General features: G+C 38.0%; 1 protein-coding gene across 3 annotated transcripts in view; it reads right to left on the bottom strand.

The window, feature by feature from the left end:
- Positions 1-20,584, bottom strand: part of ELAPOR2 (endosome-lysosome associated apoptosis and autophagy regulator family member 2) — a 218,347-nt gene that overhangs the window by 16,898 nt on the left and 180,865 nt on the right. For all 3 annotated transcript variants that reach the window (XM_025291010.3, XM_025291011.3, XM_025291015.3), the window contains 5 exons: positions 18,807-19,070; positions 17,923-18,096; positions 15,469-15,658; positions 13,962-14,058; positions 13,322-13,423 (listed from right to left, as the gene is read on the bottom strand). In XM_025291010.3, the coding sequence (XP_025146795.2) occupies positions 13,322-13,423; positions 13,962-14,058; positions 15,469-15,658; positions 17,923-18,096; positions 18,807-19,070 (827 nt within the window). The remainder of the gene's footprint in view (positions 1-13,321; positions 13,424-13,961; positions 14,059-15,468; positions 15,659-17,922; positions 18,097-18,806; positions 19,071-20,584) is intronic.

Here is a 20,584-nt window from a genome sequence, read left to right as displayed (position 1 = left end):
CACAAAAACTTGTACATGAATGTTCCTAACAGCATTATTCATAACATCCAAAAGGTGGCAACAATCAAAACGTCCATCAGCAGATGAATGGGTAAACAAAACATGGTATACCCATCCAATGAATTATTACTCCACCTTAAAAAGGAATGCAGTACTGATGCATGCCCCTACTTGAATGAACTTCAAAAATATTATGCATAGTGACTGAAGCAAATAAAAATTCCACATTTTTATGATGTTATCCGGATTTAAGTCCATAATAGGAAGCTCTATAAAACATTTGAAAATGGGTTAGTGATTGCTTAGAGTTAGGAACCACTTACTAGGTTTAAGGAGATAATAGCAGCTATGGGATTTCTTTGCGAAATGATAAAGAGGTTCTAGAATTGGCTAGGCTGATGGTTGCACACTCAGAATATACAATAACCACTGAAGTGTACGTTTTCAATGAGTAAATTGTAATGGTGTGTGAATTACACCTCTATAAAGTTGAGTTTTTTTCTTTTTAATTTAAAGGAGAAACAGGCACAGGTAATGAACAAAAAAAAAAAAAAAACTTCAAAGAAGTTTACTGGTGAAAGTGATGCCTGAGCCATGTCTAGAATATTCTAGATAGGAGTTAGAATAAAAGGGATGGACGCAAGGGAATTCCTGCCATAGGAATGGAATGGTAAGTGAATTGGAGGAGAAGTGCAAGCAGGTCATTGTCATGGGAGCTTCAGGAACAAGGCAGTGACTGAGTACTGGGCATTTGGGCACTAGGTGGTGAAGGAGGTTTGCACTTTCTGTTTAAGGTAATTGCACAGAAGTGAGGTGCTTTAGAGAACAGAAGGACACATAGGTCCATGATCTGCAGAGGGTAGGGGAAAGACATACAAACAAAATTGTCTAATGTAAAAAAAAAAAAAAAAAAAAAACACCATCAATCAACACACAGCTCAATGATGTAAATGATTCTGCAATCCTGGGTTTCCTCAGTCTGAGGATGACTTCCTTTGACAAGAGGCACTCAGTGATGATGAATAAGGCTTGGACCCAGATGAGGGATTGCACTGAACCAACCATCAGGCAGGACCTGCATGCAGACTTTAAAATCCTACTTTCTGGTGGGTATGCCTTTTATGTCAACTCATCTCTTTCATTTCAAGGACAGATACACATGGCATAGCTCAAAAATTAACGTGCTGTTACTGGATACAGAATTCTTACTGAAGCAAGAAACTATTCAGAAACATTCTAATAGGAATGACTGTTTTGTTCATGAATTCATTAAAACCAGGGGAATATAGTTCCCTCAACTTGTATACTGCACTTCCCTTAAGTTAAGCTGTGTAAATATAAGGCATTGCCCTGAAAATCTCCTTCAGACCTTAGCTTGTGCAAAGTGCAGGTGCCCTGAAACTAATAGCAAAACAATAGACACACAATAATACAGAGAATACAAAAAACACCCCTTTGTAAGTTTTCATTTCAAATGCCTTTCTGATGATTCACTATCCAAAACTTCAGTCTATCAGAAAGGTAAAATTTCATACTATTAGTTAACTAAATATATTCTGAAAAAGTGAAAGTGTTCCTCAGTAGTGCCCGACTCTTTTGTGACCCCATGGACTGTTAGTGGGCCAGGCTTCTCGGTCCATGGAATTCTCCAGGCAAGAATACTGGAGCAGGTTGCCATTCCCTTCTCTAGGGGATCTTCCTGACCCAGGGATCAAACTGGGTCTCCCACATTGCAAGCAGAATCTTTACCATCTGGACCACCAGGAAATACATTCTAAGGTACCCTAATATGAACACTGAAACGAATTCCCATGCCTGATAACCGATGCATTTTTATATGTCTGTCCTTCCAAAGTGTCTGTGTGCTGCCGACTAAGTGAACACGGTGGGATGGAAAAACAGCAACGTTGTGTATGACGCTCCAGAAACAGCGGCGAGTGCTGCCGCAGCTGTGAACAGTGGTGAACAGCGACTCCTGGGAAAAATGACTCGACTCTCTAACTTGCTTTAATTTCTCTTTTTTATAAAAAGGGAATAATAAACACATTCAGAATAAAAAATACAGAGAGATATTTTTTAAAAACAGGAGATTACAATAGACAAAAACCAAGCCACCTAAAAAGTTATTCCTACCCTCTACCTTCCAGATCAGTAAAAGCAACTTAAAATTGTTCTTTTGAAAAAAACTGGTAACCAATTGGAGAAATCCTTCAAGAACACAATTATTATATATGCATAACAATGATTTACAACTTCCAAAATAATTACAGTTTTCTGATCAGTTAGCAAAAATTACCAAGAGGCTTTCCTGTTCAAATCTTTTCTCCCAGAATTATTTTCTACTTTATCTTTCCAACACAGAAAAACTTTAAAAGGAGGAAAAAAATGTTTCTATTGGGAAAATGAAAGAGTAAGTCTGCTAAAGTTTGAAAAAAAGAACTCAACAAAAGAAAAGGAGAAAATTAATCACAGTTGCAAAAAGCAAGACAAAAGACTTGGGTTACAGTCCTAACTGGGATTTTCAAATGATTTTGTGTTTTTCCATAAGTGATTCAACCTCTCTCCCCACCATGTCATTCCTGTAATTTGTCAAAAGCAGAATGTCTGCCATACTGCATTCACAGGGTAGTTAAAAAGGATAAAATGAGAGAACCATTTGACAAAGTTTAAAGAACTGCAAAATATAAAAGACTATTAACAATGCACATCACTTTCTAAAGAACTGGTAGAGCCAAAGAAATATGAAAAAAAAAATCAAGACATTGATATAATTTATAAAGCTGGCATTAAGTGTCAAAATACTACAATGATTCAGTGCATTCCCTTTGCAGACTTCACTTTTTAAAAGCAAGTCTTAGGTTTAAAGCAGTTTAGAATCGATTCTTAAATTCTTTCAACTCAATGAGTCATTTGAAATGTGGAGCATCAAAATTTGATTCTTTGTTATGAAGCTAATTTTCACAGTTTGAATCAGGCCTTTCCTGGGGAAAAAAACAAGAATATATGAAGCAATAGTTATTTCAATCATGCTTACATACATAAATGAAAACAGAAAAAAGATACAAGAAAAAAATGTAGTAATATAAACATTTTATCTTTGTGAAATACTTTTCCCTTTGATGACCTCAGTCACCATCATCTTTACTTCCCAACCAGCTTTTTTCAGGTGTCACTAATTGTGCTTCTACATAACTTTTGCTCTGCATGATCACCATAGAAACCAATGGGCACACGTTTAAAGAAATAAGACAAAGCCATGGATAGCTGGGGTATGGGAACCTAGACTTCTACAGGATGGCCCAACGTGCTGTGAATTATAGGTAGAGAAACCACCACATATTCAAAGGGCAACCAGGTAAACCTTGATTTGGTTTACTGAGAAATGAGTAACAGGCTTTCTAATTTCCCAATCTTACTTCTGGGATTGCTTTATCAATCAGGGTGGCTCTAGCAATGTGCAAGAATTCAGACAAATCTTTTTTTAGAAAGTTATATCTTGGATTCTAAAATGGAATATATTTCATAAATCAGTTACTAGTGTCCTCTTCAGAATGAATCATCTTACCTAAAACAGGATCTAGCTGGTTCATATTATGAATCCATGGAGAAGAACCTTGTGTTTTTATGAACTATTATCACATAAAAAAATCTATTATTAATATTTGGATAGTTGATAAATCACTGTAAACAGTTTTCCCTAAACTTTATTCAAAATCCAAAGGTAAAACAAATTCATCTGTGCTGTCAGGACCTTTCCAACCCTTCTGGAGTTAGTCTCAGGAGATTGGTGAGAAAGGCCTCTCTCAAATGTGCCAAGAACATTTATCATCTGGTATCAGGGCACTATTGTTGTTGAACTTCTTTCATGTGGGGCATCTGTAGTTTTCTTGGGGTTCCTTGTTCTCAGGGTATACAGACTGTGATCCTCTGTCGGGGCAATGCTCTCTGACCTCCTGCTGTCTTTCTTCAGCTTTGGAATCTCAGGAAGTTCATCCTGTTTCTGCTAAGGATGCCTTGTCATAGGCCAGAAACTCTTCTTATGTAGGGTCCATAAAATTCATTGCATGTTGCTCTAACTCCATCTGCCTTAAGGCTGAAGAGTATCAATCACTTATGACGCAGTTTAAACACAAGATATTTTGACCTAGAAGTCTAGATCTACAAGATCTAGAGGTACAAAATTTTACCAGTCTCCTGCAAATACTTCTCTTTCTAAAGCTTCTACCTTGGGTTAACTACCAAAAGTCAGCATCTGTTGAAGATTTGGATAAACTAAATTTACTGACACTCTCTAGTCCCTTTTATCTATAGATTCTGTATTTTCTAAAGTGAAATTAGAACATGTCAAGTTTTATCATCTTTATTTCATATTTGATCACAAAACTTGATGACTGTTTCATATTTTTACACCATATCTTAAGATTATTTGTTAGTGTTTAAAGTACATACTTTTAACAATTTTCTATTAGAATTTTTTCATGTTTTCCCAAGTAGGATAAATTAATTCATGAATGAAGAAAAATGTAAGGAAACTGATACATGGTAGATTCTAGCCTCAATCTTGATATTCAGTATTTTAGGGTACATCTGGATGTTGGTTACTTTTCATAAACTTTTTTTTATTGACACATAGTCAATTTCAGTTCAGTTTAGTTTCTCAGTCATGTCCAACTCCTTGCAACCCCATGGACTGCAGCACACAGGCTTCCCTGTCCATCACTCCTGGAGCTTGCTCAAACTCATGTCCATCAAGTCAGTGATGCCATCCAACCATCCCATCTTCTGTCGTCCCCTTCTCCTCCTGCCTTTAATCTTTCCCAGTATCAGGGTCTCTTCTAATAAGTCAGTTCTTCACATCAGTTGGCCAAAGTATTGGAGTTTCCGCTTTAGCATCAGTCCTTTCAATGAATATTCAGGACTGATTTCCTTTAGGATTGACTGCTTTGATCTCCTTGCAATCCAAGGAACTCTCAAGAGTCTTCTCCAACACCACAGTTTAAAAGAATCAATTCTTCAGCGCTCAGCTTTCTTTATAGTCCAACTCTCATATCCATACAGGACTACTGGAAAAACCATAGCTTTGACTAAATGGACCTTTGTCATCAAAGTAAAGTCTCTGCTTTCTAATATGCTATCTAGGTTTGTCATAGCTTGTCTTCCAAGGAGCAAGCATCTTTTAATTTCCTGGCTGCAGTCACCATCCGCAGTGATTTTGGAGCCCAAGAAAATAAAGTCTGTCCCTGTTTCCCCATCTATTTGCCATGAAGTGATGGGACCGGATGCCATGATCTTCGTTTTTTGAATGTTGAGTTTTAAGACAGCTTTTTTCACTCTCCTCTTGCTCTAACTCAAACAGTCAATTTACAATATTGTATTAGTTTCCTGTATACAACAGAGTAATTCAATAATTTTATAGATTATACTCCATTTAAGGTTATTATTAAATATTGTCTATGTTCCCTGTGTTGTACAATATATCCTTATAGCTTATTTACTACTAGTTTGTACCTTTTAATCCCTCTACCCCTATCTTGCTCCTCCCCACTTCACTTTTTCCACTTGTAACCACAAGTTTGTTCTCTATAATCTTTCTTTTTTTGTTACTATCACTAGTTTTATTTTTAAATTCCTCATTTAAGTGATGTCATACATTATTTGACTTTCTCTGACTTATTTCACTAAATGTAATATGCTCCAGGTTCACCAACATTGTTGCAAATGGCAAGATTTAATTCTTTTTTATGGCTGAATATTATTCCATTTTGTTATATATATGTAGGTATGTATGTGTGTGTATATATATACATATATATACACATGTATATATATGCACACACACACCACAATATATACCACATTTCCATTACCCATTCATTCATTGATAGATATTTAGGTTACTTGCCACATCTTGGCTATCATAAATAATACTGCTATAAAACATTAGGGTGTATGTACCTTTCCAAGCTAGTGTTTTTTTCTTTGGATACATACCCAGGAGTGGAATAGCTGGATCATATGGTAGTTATAGTTTTAGTTTTTTAAAGAACTTTCATACTGTTTTCCACAGTTGTTGTTCTGTCCTCAGTTGTGTCCGGCTCTTCGTGACCCCATGATCTGCAGCATGCCAGACTTCTCTGTCCTTCATTATCTCCCAGAGTTTGCTCAAATTCATGTTCATTGAATAGGTGGTGCCATCCAATCATCTCATCCTCTGTCATCCCATTCTCCCTCCTGCCTTCAATCTTTCCCAGCACCAGGGTCTTTTCCAATGAGTTGGCTCTTGGCTTCAGTTGGCCAAAGCAGTGCAGCTTCAGTTTCAGTCTTAGTCCTTCCAAGGAATATTCAGGGTTGATTTCCTTTAGGACTAACAGGTTTGATTTCCGTGCTATCCACAGGACTCGAAAGAGTCTTCTCCAGCACCACAGTTTGAAAGCATTAATTCTTCAGTGCTCAGTCTTCTTTATGGTCCAACTCTCACATCTATACATGACTACTGGAAAACCATAGCCTTGACTATACAGACACTTTGTCAGCAAAGTGATGTCTCTGCTTTTTAATACACTGTCCAGGTTTTTCATAGCTTTTCTCCCAAGGAGCAAGCATCTTTTCATTTCATGACTGCAGTCACCATCTGCAGTGATTTTGAAGCCCAAGAAAATAAAATCTCTCACTGTTTCCATGTTTCCCCATCTATTTGTCATAAAGTGATGGGACTGGATGCACGACTTTCCTTTTTTGAATGTTGAATTTTAAGTCAACTTTTTCACTCTCCTCTTTCACCTTCATCAAGAGGCTCTTTAGTTCCTCTTCGCTTTCTTCCATAAGGGTGATGTCATCTGCATATCTGAGGTTATTGACATTTCTCCCAGCGATCTTGATTACAGCTTGTGCTTCATCCAGTCCAGCATTTTGCATAATGCACTCTGCATAGAAGTTAAATAAGTCTAGCTAGAAGGATTTTGAGCATTACCTTGCTAGCATGTGAGATGAGTATAATTATGCAGTAGTTTGAACATTCTTTGGCATTGCCCTTCTTTGGGATTTAAATGAAAACTGACCTTTTCCAGTCCTGTGGCCACTGCTGAGCTTTCCAAATTTGCTGGCATATTTATGCAGCATTGTCTCAGCATCATCTTTTAGGATTTGAAATAGCTCCGCTGGAATTCCATTTTCTCCACTAGCTTTAGTAATGCTTCCTTAGGCCCACTTGACTTCACACTCCAGGATGTCTGGGTCTAGTTAGCTGAACTAATTTACATTCCCACCAACAGTGTACTAGAGTTTCCTTTTCTCCATTTTTGCCAACATTTGTTATTTGTGACTTTTTTGGATGGCGCAATTCTGACTGGTGTTGAGGTGATATCTCATTGTGGTTTTGATTTGCGTTTCTCAAATAATTAGCAATGTGGAGCATCTTTCCCTGTGCCTTTTTGGCCATCTGTATGTCTTCTCTGGGGAAAAAAAAATTGTGTATACCGGTCTTCTGTCAATTTTCAAACTGTGTTTTTTTTTTAAATATTGCGTTTGTCAACTACAAATTGGCACTTGCCATGGGTGCTTGCCATCTACCTCTACAAGGATTAAACCACGTGCTTCTACTGCTGATCTTCAACACCCCCAAAGGAGTTCAGGGTGGAGAGCAGAAATGAGGCACTCTGTGCTCTGGGAAAATTGGCAAGACAGGTCTCCAGACAGTTAGATATTCTCAGGAGCTGATTTTATGAGCTCAGTTCTTGGATCTCTTCATATCTAGAAAAGTACTAAAATCCTTCATGGTGACACTATTCCTTGTACAAGTGAAGGGTTCATAAGACTAGTAGAAAACTTTTGGAAAAATATGGCCTTCATTGCATGTATTCTCCCTTCACCAAAATCACATATATACTGACCTTTCCCCCCTGCCTCTTTGGGGCAGTTTCTCACAGCTATCTGAGGTGCTGTCTCCCAGATTGCAATCCTCATTTTGGCCCAAATAAAACTTAACTCGCAACTCTCACATTGTACATTTTTTAAAGTCAACAAATTGTACGAGCTGTCTATATATTTTGGGTACTAATCCCTTCTTGGGCATATCATTGGGATACATTTTCAATCAGTAGGCTATTTTTCACTCCAGCATTCCTGCCTGGAGAATCCCATGGATGGAGGAGCCTAGTGGACTGCAGTCCATGGGGTCACGAAGAGTCAGACACAACTGAGTGACTTCACTTTCACTTTTCACTTTCATGCATTGGAGAAGGAAATGGCAACCCACTCCAGTGTTCTTGCCTGGAGAATCCCAGAGACGGAGGAGCCTGGTAGGCTGCCTATGGGGTCGCACAGAGTCAGACACAACTGAAGTGACTTAGCAGCAGCAGCAACAGGCTATTTTTCATTTTGTTGATGGTTTCGTTGCTTGTCAGACCCCAAGGCTGGAGCGTTTACTATGTAGCTGAAACCACTCACTCCTCAGGGGGATCTCCCAGCTTGTGATGTCTCCCTCCTCTTCTGTGTCCCTTCTGAGGGGCATAGGTCCATACTGACCACTTCTCCTCCCTTCCTAATTGACTCCATGTGACTCTTTCTGTCACACCCCTGGGTGCACACAAGTCCTTCTGCCAGCCTCCAGTTTGTTTTCAGTGAGAATCGCTCCACATGCAGATGTATTTTTGACATGTTCATGGGGGGAGGTGAGCTCTGCGTTGTCCTACTCCACCATTTGATCTCTTCCTCCTTCTATTTCTTGATCATAATGGGTTTCATTTGTTTTCACTTGTGATCACAGTCCTTTCATATGCCTCCTTACTATTTAATGTTCTAAGAACATGTTTGATTTTAATTGAGTTCTATTGCCTTTTTAACCTATATATGAATTTATATATTATCTGTCCTTAAAGGGTGCAGAGAACAGAAATAAACAAGGAACTCATTTAAACAATAGTTATTCTCTGGCTCTTAATAAATTAAAATGAATAGACAACTGTTTTGGCTTTAACAGTCCTTCCCCAACTACCAACAAAAGCACTACACTAGCAGCCAATAGATCCAATGACTTTGATACAGAGATTTGAATTAGAGCCTGGGGAAGAAATCCCTGGTGTGCTCAACCTCTGAAAGCTCTCAGGACAGAACTGTGAAGCATCCCTTTTGTGAGAGACAATCTCCTCAGAAGCTACACTTAGAAAGAAAATGAATTTTGGTTTTGAAGGAGGATTTCACAAAATGATTTTGGACTTATCAACTACCCAAGCAGTTAAATGTGGTTAAAAGTTGTAAGAGAGAAAGGAGGAGGATTTTCCTCTAACTCAGAACATTAACAAAGACAACCTTATTTGAGGAAAGATGAGTCATTAAAAAGAAGGCACCAACAACTTGCAGATCAGTTGAGTTCCCAGATAAATGTGCTATTTCCCTCTGTTTACTGTGTTTATTTGCAAATCTCTGCCTAAGAAGGACGGGAGGAAATGACAAGATAAAAGCATGATGACATAAAAAGAACAACAGAATCAGGCAATCACCCCATTGTGACTGCCACTCTATAGCTACGCATACAACCAGACTTCTCAGTGTTTCCTCCTGCATCGAGTAAATGGGTTTGATGGGAGGATCCCAAATGTGCAATGACATCTCCATTATCAGAGTAAAAATGGTTCCCTCTGCTTGTTTTCCAATAAAGCTTTCAAAAAACCTTTCAAACCTTTTTAAATCTTTCCAGATAAAACTAACAGCAATTTCTCATGTTTTTGAAAAAGTACTCTGGACATAGTGCTTAGGTCTAAATGTTTCCCAATGAAAGGAGAATCTTCAATTCCTCTAACCACATAGGATCATGATTAGGGGTTTGGGAAGCCTTTTAGGTAGAAACTGGAGAGGCATCTATTTAGGGATATTAGTGGTCGACTGTGTTAGCAATTTCTTCTTTGGCCAAGGTACAAACTGCACTAGATAATCTCAAAAGTCCACTCCAGCTCTCTGATTTCATCTGCCACAGACATCATGCTGTTAAATTTTCGTTGAAAATGTCTCACATCCTCCAGACACTTTGTGGAATTAGAAACCAACTGCATTTGCCAGACCAAACAGACAGGCCGGAGTTTCCAACTGCAGATTTGTGGGCGGTCCAGGATGTTTGCTGCTCCTTCTACGTTGCATGTGAGATCCACAGAGGACACACAGTTCTCCTTTTCTCTGGCCCCTTTCACTTTCTGTGAAGACATCCTAATTTTTTTCCCCAGGGCTGGGGATCTTGTGACATTTTCCCTGGTCACCAAGACACGCAGCCCCAGTCAACATCACTACTGCTAAAGTCGCCTTTGCCTGGTTTGTAAGGTTATTGGCCAAGAGAGAATTCCAAGGGACAGCACCCTTTCTGAGCTGGCAAGTTCTCTCCATAGTGGCTTCTTGGTAAGCATATGAGATTTCACAGGGCAATTGCCTGGTTAGTACCTTTCTTTCTCTCCCGGAGAATTTAAAGCTCAAAAAAGAAAAATGCAAATTAAATCCCCTTCAAAAGTAGCCTAAGTAAATTTGGCTCTGTTAACATTTCTTTACTGTTAGTAGGAAATCTTTAGTCAAACCTACAGCTAAAAAAATATTCTGATTATTTCCGTACAAGCTTCCATTTCTCATGTTCTGATCGCAGAGCGCCCCCTTGTGCCCTGATGGGAAATTCAAGACTCAAGAATGAAAGATCAGCACAGGTGGCTCATACTTGGTAAAGAATCCACCCACCTCCATGGGTTTCCTGGATGGCTCAGCGGGTAAAGAATCTGCCTGCAATGTAGGATACACAGGAGACATGGGTTCAATCCTTGGGTCGGAAAGACCCCCCCCGGAGAAGGAAATGGCTACCCACTCCAGTATGCTTGCCTGGAAAATCCCATGAGCACAGGAGCTTGCTGGACTACAGTCTATGGGGTTGCAAAGAGTCAAACATGTCTGAGCAACTAACACACAGGCAAGCAACAGCAAATGTATATTCAGTCCTATTAAATGTGCACACAGCACACTTAATTCCAAAAAAAAAAAAAAAAGAATCCACCTGCAATGCAGGAGACCCTGGTTCGATTCCTGGGTCAGGAAGATCCACTGGAGAAGAGATAGTCTACTCACTACAGTATTCTTGGGCTTCCCTGCTGGCTCAGCTGGTAAAGAATCTGCCTGCAATGCAAGAGACCTGGGTTTGATCCCTGGGTTGGGAAGATCCCTGGGTTGGGAAGATCCCCTGGAGAAAGGAAAGGCTACCCATTCCAGTATTCTGGCCTGGAGAATTCCATGGACTATTCCATGGGATCTCATAGAGTCGGACACGACTGAGCGACTTTCACTTTCACTTTTCACTTTGAGCACATTTAGGTTGTGAGGTTCAAGCAGTTCCCTAGAGCAGCAGTCCTCAAACTACAGGATGCATCAAATTAAACAGAGTTTTATGAAAATATGAAAGAATCCACCCTGTAGACCACAACCTTTTAATTTAGCTTTTCAGAAAATTAAAATGCAAAACAAAATGTGAGAATCTGTCTCAGAAAAAAAAAATTTCCAAAATGGGGGTTAAGATCAATGGTTCTCAAATTTTAACATGTCAGAACTGCCTTGTGGTTTTATAAATATTCTGGTGCTTAACATTTGGAGATTCTTTCGGTTTCAGTGAAGGCCTAAAAATCAGTTTTACAATAGACACTCCAAGGTATTCTGCTGTCTCTGATCTTGGGAAATCCTTGCAAAGATAGTCAAGTAGAAAAAACTGCCTGAGGTCAAAGAAAAAACTTAACTTTTCTTCTTCTCATAAGGAAAAAGCTAGTTTCTAGATGCCATCATTTAACATCATGAGACTATCATTTTCTCATTACATGAAAACATCAGAACCCACCTTGGGAGAGTTAGAGTGGTGCATTTTCTAAAGGACAGTGTTTGACTTCAGTAGTATTATCTGCTTAAGTCATGGAGGCTCCTGAAGGAGGCCTTAGAAGTCATTCATGTGGGCTCCCAGAGGCTAGACCAAGAGAACTGAGCTGATAGGTCCAAAAAAGCACCTCAGAAGTACTCTAGTAAATAAAACAAGTGTCTGAACTCAAAGCAATATGGTGAGATATCAGAGCATAGTGAACAAATCTCTGGATACACCTTCTCACAAAGAAAGTGTGCTCTGCTGCCCCAACTCCAGCTTGGATGCTGGCCCAGGGATCCTCTACCACATGATGCCCTTGAGCTCTAGGCTCCCTCTGTTTCTTTCAGTTTTATTATGTTCTGTGCTCATCATATTAATATCTCACCTTGAACAGGTGAAGAGAAAAATTAATGAAACAGAGTTGGTAAGAGGTGAATGCTGGTGTGAGTTTATGCCCAGAAATGAGTTCAAAATACCATGTTATCACTGTAATTATTTTTAAGATACCCAAGTAACTGAATCAATGCTTCAACCACTGATTTCCAATCCTGATGTAATATAAGTAGGATTTATTAAAATCTCATAAAAGTTACAGTAAAAGTAACAAAAATAAAATTAAATCAATCACTTTTTAAAATATACATTTTTTGCTAGCTTGATGGATAAAAATCTGCAAATCAAATTATAATCCAAAGGTACCTTAACCCTAAAAAGATTAGAAATAAATAATCTACATAGTAGACAATGAATAACTATACAAAATAAAAATCAGGAGACACTATGAAAGCATTTTTTAAGTTTACAATCTTAAATTCATGAAATTGCTTAGTTTCTCTTACTGTTTCCAACCAAAGAGGCTGTATTAATCGGATCTAGACTGTGGACAGCTAACAGCTCAATGCCAATCAGTTAAAGGAACGATGCTGTGTATTCTACAGGTCAGACTCTAACTTGGTGATTTCGCCACCAGTGATTAGAGAACTCAAGAACAGGAATCTCATCTAACCTGACCTTCATCCCTCATAGAGAAAGAAACTATGACAAAGAGGTTAGATTGCTTAATCTAGGTCACCTAGATAGTTCCTTGCTGATAAAGAACTATAATCCAGGGAAAGTCCTAATCCAGCTCTTAAGAAAACTGACACTAGATAGTGAGACTCAATCAAACGATACAACAATATAGTTATATATTACTTAAATAATTTTCAAGGTAATTAAGACACGCAGGCAAACAAGATGAGAATCTGTCATTGAGGAGACTGAAAGTGCTGAGACTCACAAGGACCTATACCTCTTAACAGGCAAGCAGCACATCTGGAAAACAAAAATCTACAGATTCTTTGTTCCCTTTCTGCTTTACACCCATAGAGAATGTGTTTCAAAATAGCAAGGTTCTGGAGAGTTGTGCTTCCTGATAAATACATACATGGAGGAATCATATTGAAATAAGACTACCTGGGGACAGAAATGGCTCCCGCTCCTGGTTTAGCAGGATTACACCTCATTTTCACAGCAGTTGATCGGCCATTTACACAAGAGGTTGTAGTTGTAGAAGACCTATTAGAAGGCAAAGGTCACTTCACAAAACAAATATGACACAGACTTCAAAAACAAAAACATTCTGTGTATAACTGCTCCTATGCTCTATGAATAAATTAAAAAAATGTATCAAAGTTCACCAATTCAGAATTTACTTTCACTGACTATGAAAAGCTGCCTGCTCCACAGGTAAAGTGATATGCTATCATCAAAGGATTAATAGAGCTATTGTAATTATAATTAAAATTACAATCAAAAGAATTTTTTAAGGTATTAGAGGTCATAGTGACTTAGGCTGATGTTTTGATGTGTGAATTACAAATAATTACTGCCTAGACAATGAATAGTGTCTTTATTGCCTTATTTAAAAGATTATATATATGAGAAAAATTACATAATGCTTTCTAAATATTCCATGTTTCCTATTTTTTACTAAGTCTTTCATTTAAGAACCAACTACTGATTATCTATTCAAAATAAGCTACTATGTTAGAAACCCTGAAGTGATGTCCTAATGATTAAGAAAATAATCAAAAGAAGCAGCATGTTCACTTACTTATAAAAGAAATGCACATCTGGTATTTGGCTTGGTGAAACTGGGAACATATCTTCTTTTATATTAATATTTTGCAATGTGGTTTCAACTGTAACTCCTAGATGACAATAAAAAAAGACAATATTAAGCAATATGAGAAAATTAGGTTTACTTAGTTTCTATATCTAAAGAGAAAATAGCTTTACTTTGAGGCTGTCATTTTAACTAGAAATATCATATAAGATTAATGTATTATTGTTAAGAATAATAAACCTTACAAGGTTTCCAGAATAAAAAATACTCTACTCCTAACTTTGCAATTTTGCTTTAGTCACTTTACTTCCCTGGTGCTTATGTCCTGAATTTGTAAAATGCATGCAATAATTTAGGTGGTCTGCATAGTCCCTTCCAGTTTTAACATTTCAACAATCTACTATTATAATCTCAGCCTCTTGTGAATTATGTCGAATGAGCTGGGCTACTTTTCTAATGTAGCTTTTCATCCATTCACATTCATTATAAACACATTTGACAAAATAAAATTTTGTGTGCCCTAAATATTTCCAGAAAGTAACTTCAAATTTTATCTAAAAGCAAGGCATTCCCCACCCATCAACCCCATGCAAAATGATAGCAGAGTCAAAATGCAAGCAATAACAGCAACCCTTGTTCTCAGAGTTCTGATGCGCAAGCTCAGTAACTGTCCTCGGTGCTGAAAATTATAGCACCTGCCCTTGGTGCTAAATTCTTCTGGCGTCTATAAGTGGTACCGGAGCGGGTTGCCATTTCCTTCTCTAGGGGATCTTTCCAACCCAGGGATCAAACCCAGGTCTCCCACATTTCAGGCAGACACTTTACCATATGAGCCATCAGGGAAGTCCAGAGTCTATAACAATGGTTCTCAAATCTAGCTGCAGATTAGAATCATCTAAGAAGCTCTTTAAATTGTTAGATTATCATATGCATTGTTAGATCCCTAATCCTACTCCAGATATTTTAATAAACCAGATCCTTAAGAATAACTAGTTATGGACCTGAATTTTTTTTTAAGTTTCCTATACTTTCCAGACTAGAGACAGAAAGGGCAGATGGAGAATAAAATTTAGCACACTCACTCTTGCTGTTTGTCACCAGATTTCCTCTGGTATGAGAAAAGATGATAAAAACTGGTGACAGATACTATGATTTAAGTCTATATTGTGTTTGTTTACTCTTCTTCTTTTGCTCACAGTTTGGAAGGTTTTATTATTTTGCCTCAAAAATTCCTAGAAAATCTGATGAAAGACACAGATTGCTAGAGAACAACATGTCATATGAATTAATACATAACTCTAGAAGCTTCTAATACTCATTAAGAATGATCAAAAGATCTTACTTGTAGGGAATTCTAAACCGTGCTATAAAGTGATGACTTAGAATTATCTGTGGGTTTTAATCACCTATGGTAAGCACCACTGCAGAGACAAGTTATCAATAACATGATTTTAAACAAATGCATGCATTAATACATGAACCAAATGAAACTTACCCAAAAATGTATCTGCCAAAATGATGGATTGTGATGATAAGGCTGCTCGGAAACCCTTACTTTCAGAAGGAATAATAGTTGACTGGCACACAAATGCTCCTACCAAATTCGTGTAATCGTCTGACCCTGCCACCATTTCCTTTACTGTAAAGTCTGTTATATTGTTGGTACAGAGAGCCAGCTTCTTCCCCTAGGAAAACAAAGTCAGAAATAAGTTTTTACTGAAGGTAAGTTTCTAAACTGGATCTCAGCTTCCTAGTGATTCTAGCAGAGCATTGGCTCTCTCCTCACCACAATTCTGATTTCAGGGATCTGGTGAGGGAGCACAGGCACCAGTATTTTTTAAAAGCTCTCGGGTGCTCGGTCACTTCAGTCATGTCTGGCTCTTTGTGACCCTATGGACTATAGTCCACCAGGCTCCTCTGTCCATAGGATTCTCCAGGCAAGAACTCTGGAGTGGGTTGCCATGCCCCCTCCAGGGGATCTTCCTGACCCAGGAATCAGACTTGCATCTCCTGCATTGCAGGCAGATTCTTTACCCAATTCCAATGTTCAAACAGGGTTGAAAATCTGACATTCTAATGAACACAGTGATTCAAGGCTGCACTGCTCCCCCAACTACAGACTTCATTTGTGATGGATGAAAGCCACTTGACTTAAGGAAATATAAGTCATCTATGAAATCTTCAGTTCTTCAGACAACACTGCATACAAAGGGATCGGAAAACTGCTGGTGAAAGTTTTAATGCCAAGAAAAAAAACTTGCTCTTCCTTCTCCTGAATAGGCCTGTGTGTGGCAGAAAAGTATTGTCGAGTCTAAAAAAGAAAATATAAAAGTCTAGGGCAACATCTAAATTCTAAACAGTTGGTCGCTATAAGTGTTTTTATTCACCTACTCTTAGACTCAATGACGTGGATCTGCTCAAGTTCACAGTATGTTTAAGTATGAGTAAGCTCACAGGAGCTTACTTTTTTAATCATTTGGGGGATAGTTATAAAACTGGGAAGACTTTAATTTTTTTAATATAGTATGTTTAAATATACTGTAGTTCCACTAAAAAGCACTTTAGCTTACTCTATAATTTCTGTGAAGAAATGTATAAAGAAAAAGAGAAACACTATTTTACTGGTCTTAGATGTAGAATGTGCACAGATGGGCATAAAGAACAAAGATTTCTCTTTCTTAATGCAGCTAGCAATCTTAACCTATAAAATGTTTTCTCTCCACCAAGCCTGCTCACCGCAATACAGGTGCAATATATTTTTACTAAGCTTAAATTAAATTGTTGAGACTAAAAAAGAAACAAAGAAAAAGAGCAGAGAGAAACTACTGAGGAAATTAATAAGAGAATAACAGTAAAAGAATTAGAATAAAAAGGAAAGAAAGAGAAGGAAGACAGAAGAGAGAAGACAAAAGCTAAGTCAGTGGTCATACAGGAAGGAGATTGAGAAGAAGTGTGATATACTGGGTTGGCCAAAAAGTTTGTTTGGGGTTTTCTGTAACATTTTAAGAAAATGCTGGAAAAACTTTTCAGCCAACCCAATATAATGGAATTAATCTTCTTCACTGCTTTACACAGCATTTAACACAATAGGTATTTAACGTATAATTATATATTCAGTGAACTTAGTGACTAATCAAGGGAGTGTGCTGGATTGCCCCGTGTAAAATCAGTATAGGACAAATGTCACACCATGTAAAAATGTATAGATCTTTCTGTTTGAAAACCTCTGTAGTCATGAGATCTCTTTTTATTTCCTTTGTACAAAGTTTGGCACAGCAGTTCAAAATGAAGACTATAGGAGTTAATAAGGGACTAGATATGGAGAAAATGACTTATTATACTTTCAACTTAGCTAAGGGTGAATATATACATCCCAACTCCAACCTTGTATGCCCACAAAATTATTGGATACAGAGTCCTGTAACTCTCCCTTTACCAGTATCAATTAACATTCTACTTCTTCCCAAAGAAAATTAAAACCCATAATCTATTAGCAGAGGCTACCTCATCACTTACCCCCTGCTTATTTCCATTTTGTTTTTGGACAAACTTCCTCTGAAAAGTCTTTTCTTTTTAACATAAACTTGACCAGAAAAGCAACAGTAAAACTTTCTCAAACCTTAACTTTATGCCTAAGAAATAGGTGGGATTGACAAGCCTGAACCACCTTTACAAAAATGAAAGATCCTCAAAGCCCTTACACCATAGCTTCAAGCTTTGGGGGTTCAACTGACTGGATAAGTGCTTTGATGGACTGAGAACCAGACAAGGATGCTCCTGGTGGAGAAAACTGCCAACATGCCAGAAGGCAACAAAGGATTTAAGCTGTCAAAGCTCACTTTCTGACATTTGGCTGTTAGTTTCCATAGAGATTTTATTGGTCCACCAACACAGAAAATAGCTCAATCAGAGTTGAAACCTAGCCCCATCTCACCTTGCCAGAACTCACCTCATGCCCACATAAACTGATATTGAAGAAATGGAAGTACTTTGTTCCTTTGGAGGTAAAGCTGGGACCATTCATTAAGGAGCCCACACTGCTGAGGTTGCTGAAGTCATAATGCAAACTTTGATTTTCTTTTTCATGGTAGAAAAAGCAGTCACTGTAGCACACTGAGTGGTCCTTTAACCATAAACATTAAGAAATCCAAAACAAAACAAAGCAAAAACAATATGGCAGGAAAGAAAGCATTAGCTGCTATGGAAAAAAAAAAAAGTGTTTCCTAAAAGTTCTAGGTTTAAAAACTATTTCAGTAGTTTTGTCTTAGTCATAGCATATTTTAACTGCTCTAACATAGAAAACTTCTAAACTCTAGATTTCTCTAAGCAAAGTTCAGAAGAGTTAGAATTTTTTAAAGAGTGAAGTTATTCTAAGATTAGTTTCTTATGGAAAGGTATTTTTAATCAAAGCCAAAATGTCCTGTCATACCAGTTCAAATAGACATCAAACTATTTTTTACATCACTCATAATATAGCATCAATCTTTTCCTTTAAAATGTTACAAGATACTCTTGCTGTTCTCCATATACACCTACAGCCTACCTGTAGAGAGGCAGCTTACTTGTTCTGCCATAATGAAATATACAAGACTTCACTTTTAATATTTTGGGAAGGTATTCTTATTTAGATGTTCTTCTTAATATTCTATGTCCCCAGTAATTATCACTTTCAAGACACATGTTAAGCACTCAATAGATGCAAGGCAAGGTAAAATAAGGAAGGGAATTTAAAAAGCCATTTATAAATATAAATTAGAAACATTAAGAGAAACCTTTGAGTTTGTCTATTAAAATATGCTTTCCTGGGGATAACTGAAATACAGACCCACTTACCTGAGTGCTTCTACTCCCAGGCCCACATGGAATACAAGCCTCCTTGCCATAGACCTGATGTATGGACAGGTAGGTATCAGGTGGACACTCCATGCACTGGTTGGTTTCTTTCTCAATGTAGTGGCCTGGGGGGCAGGGGACACACGATGAGCCCGACTGTTCAGAACCAAGGGCACAGGCACGGCATGAGGACGCCACCCCATCAACTGCATTAGTGGCAGTGATAGAATAAATCTTCACCATGTCATTGATGAACCGTCTATTCTAAAAAGAGAGCAGAAAGTAATGACTTCTGCCTTGGCACTTAGTTGTACAACCAGATTGTTTTATGTTCATATCACCAAAATAACTAAGCAAAGTATTCCAACCTAGCAGTTTATAACTGACAGTAGATTAATAGTACTCATTTTTGGTACTTTTCTTTTTTAAAATTATTAAGACTTAACCCAGTTCACTTTTCACTTCCATGCATTGGAGAAGGGAATGGCAACCCACTCCAGTTGTTCTTGCCTGGAAAATCCCAGGGACGGCAGGGCCTGGTGGGCTGCCATCTATGGGGTCGCACAGAGTCGGACACGACTGATGCGACTTAGCAGCAGCAGCAGCAACCCAGGTCTCATTGCAGGCAGACGCCTTAACCTCTGAGCCACCAGGGAAGCACCTAAAACTTAACACTAGAAGCTAATTTTCATGGTTATGGAGTTCCAGGAATTTTGCCACAATCACCATGAGATTATATCATAACTGGTAAAAATTCAGGCATATGTATAGACTTGGAAGAACCAATACGATTTAGCAAAAAGAGCAACCGTATCTCCCATCACTGTTTATTCTGATATAGTCTAAATATCATGATAAACGTGTTTATAATGTTTACAGTGTGGTAAGTTGAAAAAGACTTGGACCAGGGATTAAAAAGTCCTTACTTAAACACTAACTGTGTGACATTGATGCAACTGCATCAGTTCTTTGGGTCTCCTCTCCCTCTTTAGCACTTTCCTTAACCAGCACGCTCTGACTTCTACTGGATGCACAACAGAGAGTAAAAACCTAGATCTTACTAACACTTTTCCTTTTTGTAACACTGAGTCAATTAAGGTCTAGTTTTCATCAAGCAGTGAACACCACTGTATCAGGAGAGAGCAGCTTCTTAAATGCTTTTTGTCTGAGCTAAAGACAAAAGGGAGGCCAGGAAGTCTTCTATAGCATGTTCACACCCCACAGGCTGGGACTCTGAACTCTCATAAAACACAGCTGGAGTCAAGTGAAACCTGAGGAACAGGTTCCTCAATGAAAGTCTGAAGAGAAAAGAGAAAATGCTCTCCATCTGCCACCATAGTGTTAAGGCAGCGTCTTAAACAGTGATTTACCTTATTCCCACCCTCGGAAGGTCGTTATGATGGAGATCTACCACAATAACATGTACTTGAAGCATATGATGGAAAATACTTACTAGAGGATTAAGGTCTATTCTATTCTAGCAGAAAGTAAAAGAGAATAGTTCTGTGTGTTAACCCAACAACATGTACATAGACAGTCTTCAAGCCACAGAAGGTGACAATCGTGACCTTGAAGTAACAAACCAACACCAAGAAATGGCATCTGAGCAAATGACAGATCATTCAGACAAAGAGGAAGAAAGTTACCAGCCTTCCCAAAGGCTCAGAAAGCTTTACAAGTAAGTTTTTAAATAACTACAAAGATTTTCTTCCTCTTAAACTTTTAACACCTATGTTTATTCAAAGTGTAGAGCAATTCTAAGATACATTGTCATTCCA

This window comes from Bubalus bubalis, chromosome 8, assembly GCF_019923935.1.
Source record: "Bubalus bubalis isolate 160015118507 breed Murrah chromosome 8, NDDB_SH_1, whole genome shotgun sequence".
NCBI lineage: Eukaryota > Metazoa > Chordata > Mammalia > Artiodactyla > Bovidae > Bubalus > Bubalus bubalis.
Note: the sequence above shows the minus strand (reverse complement) of the source record. Positions and strands in the feature narration are given on the sequence as shown.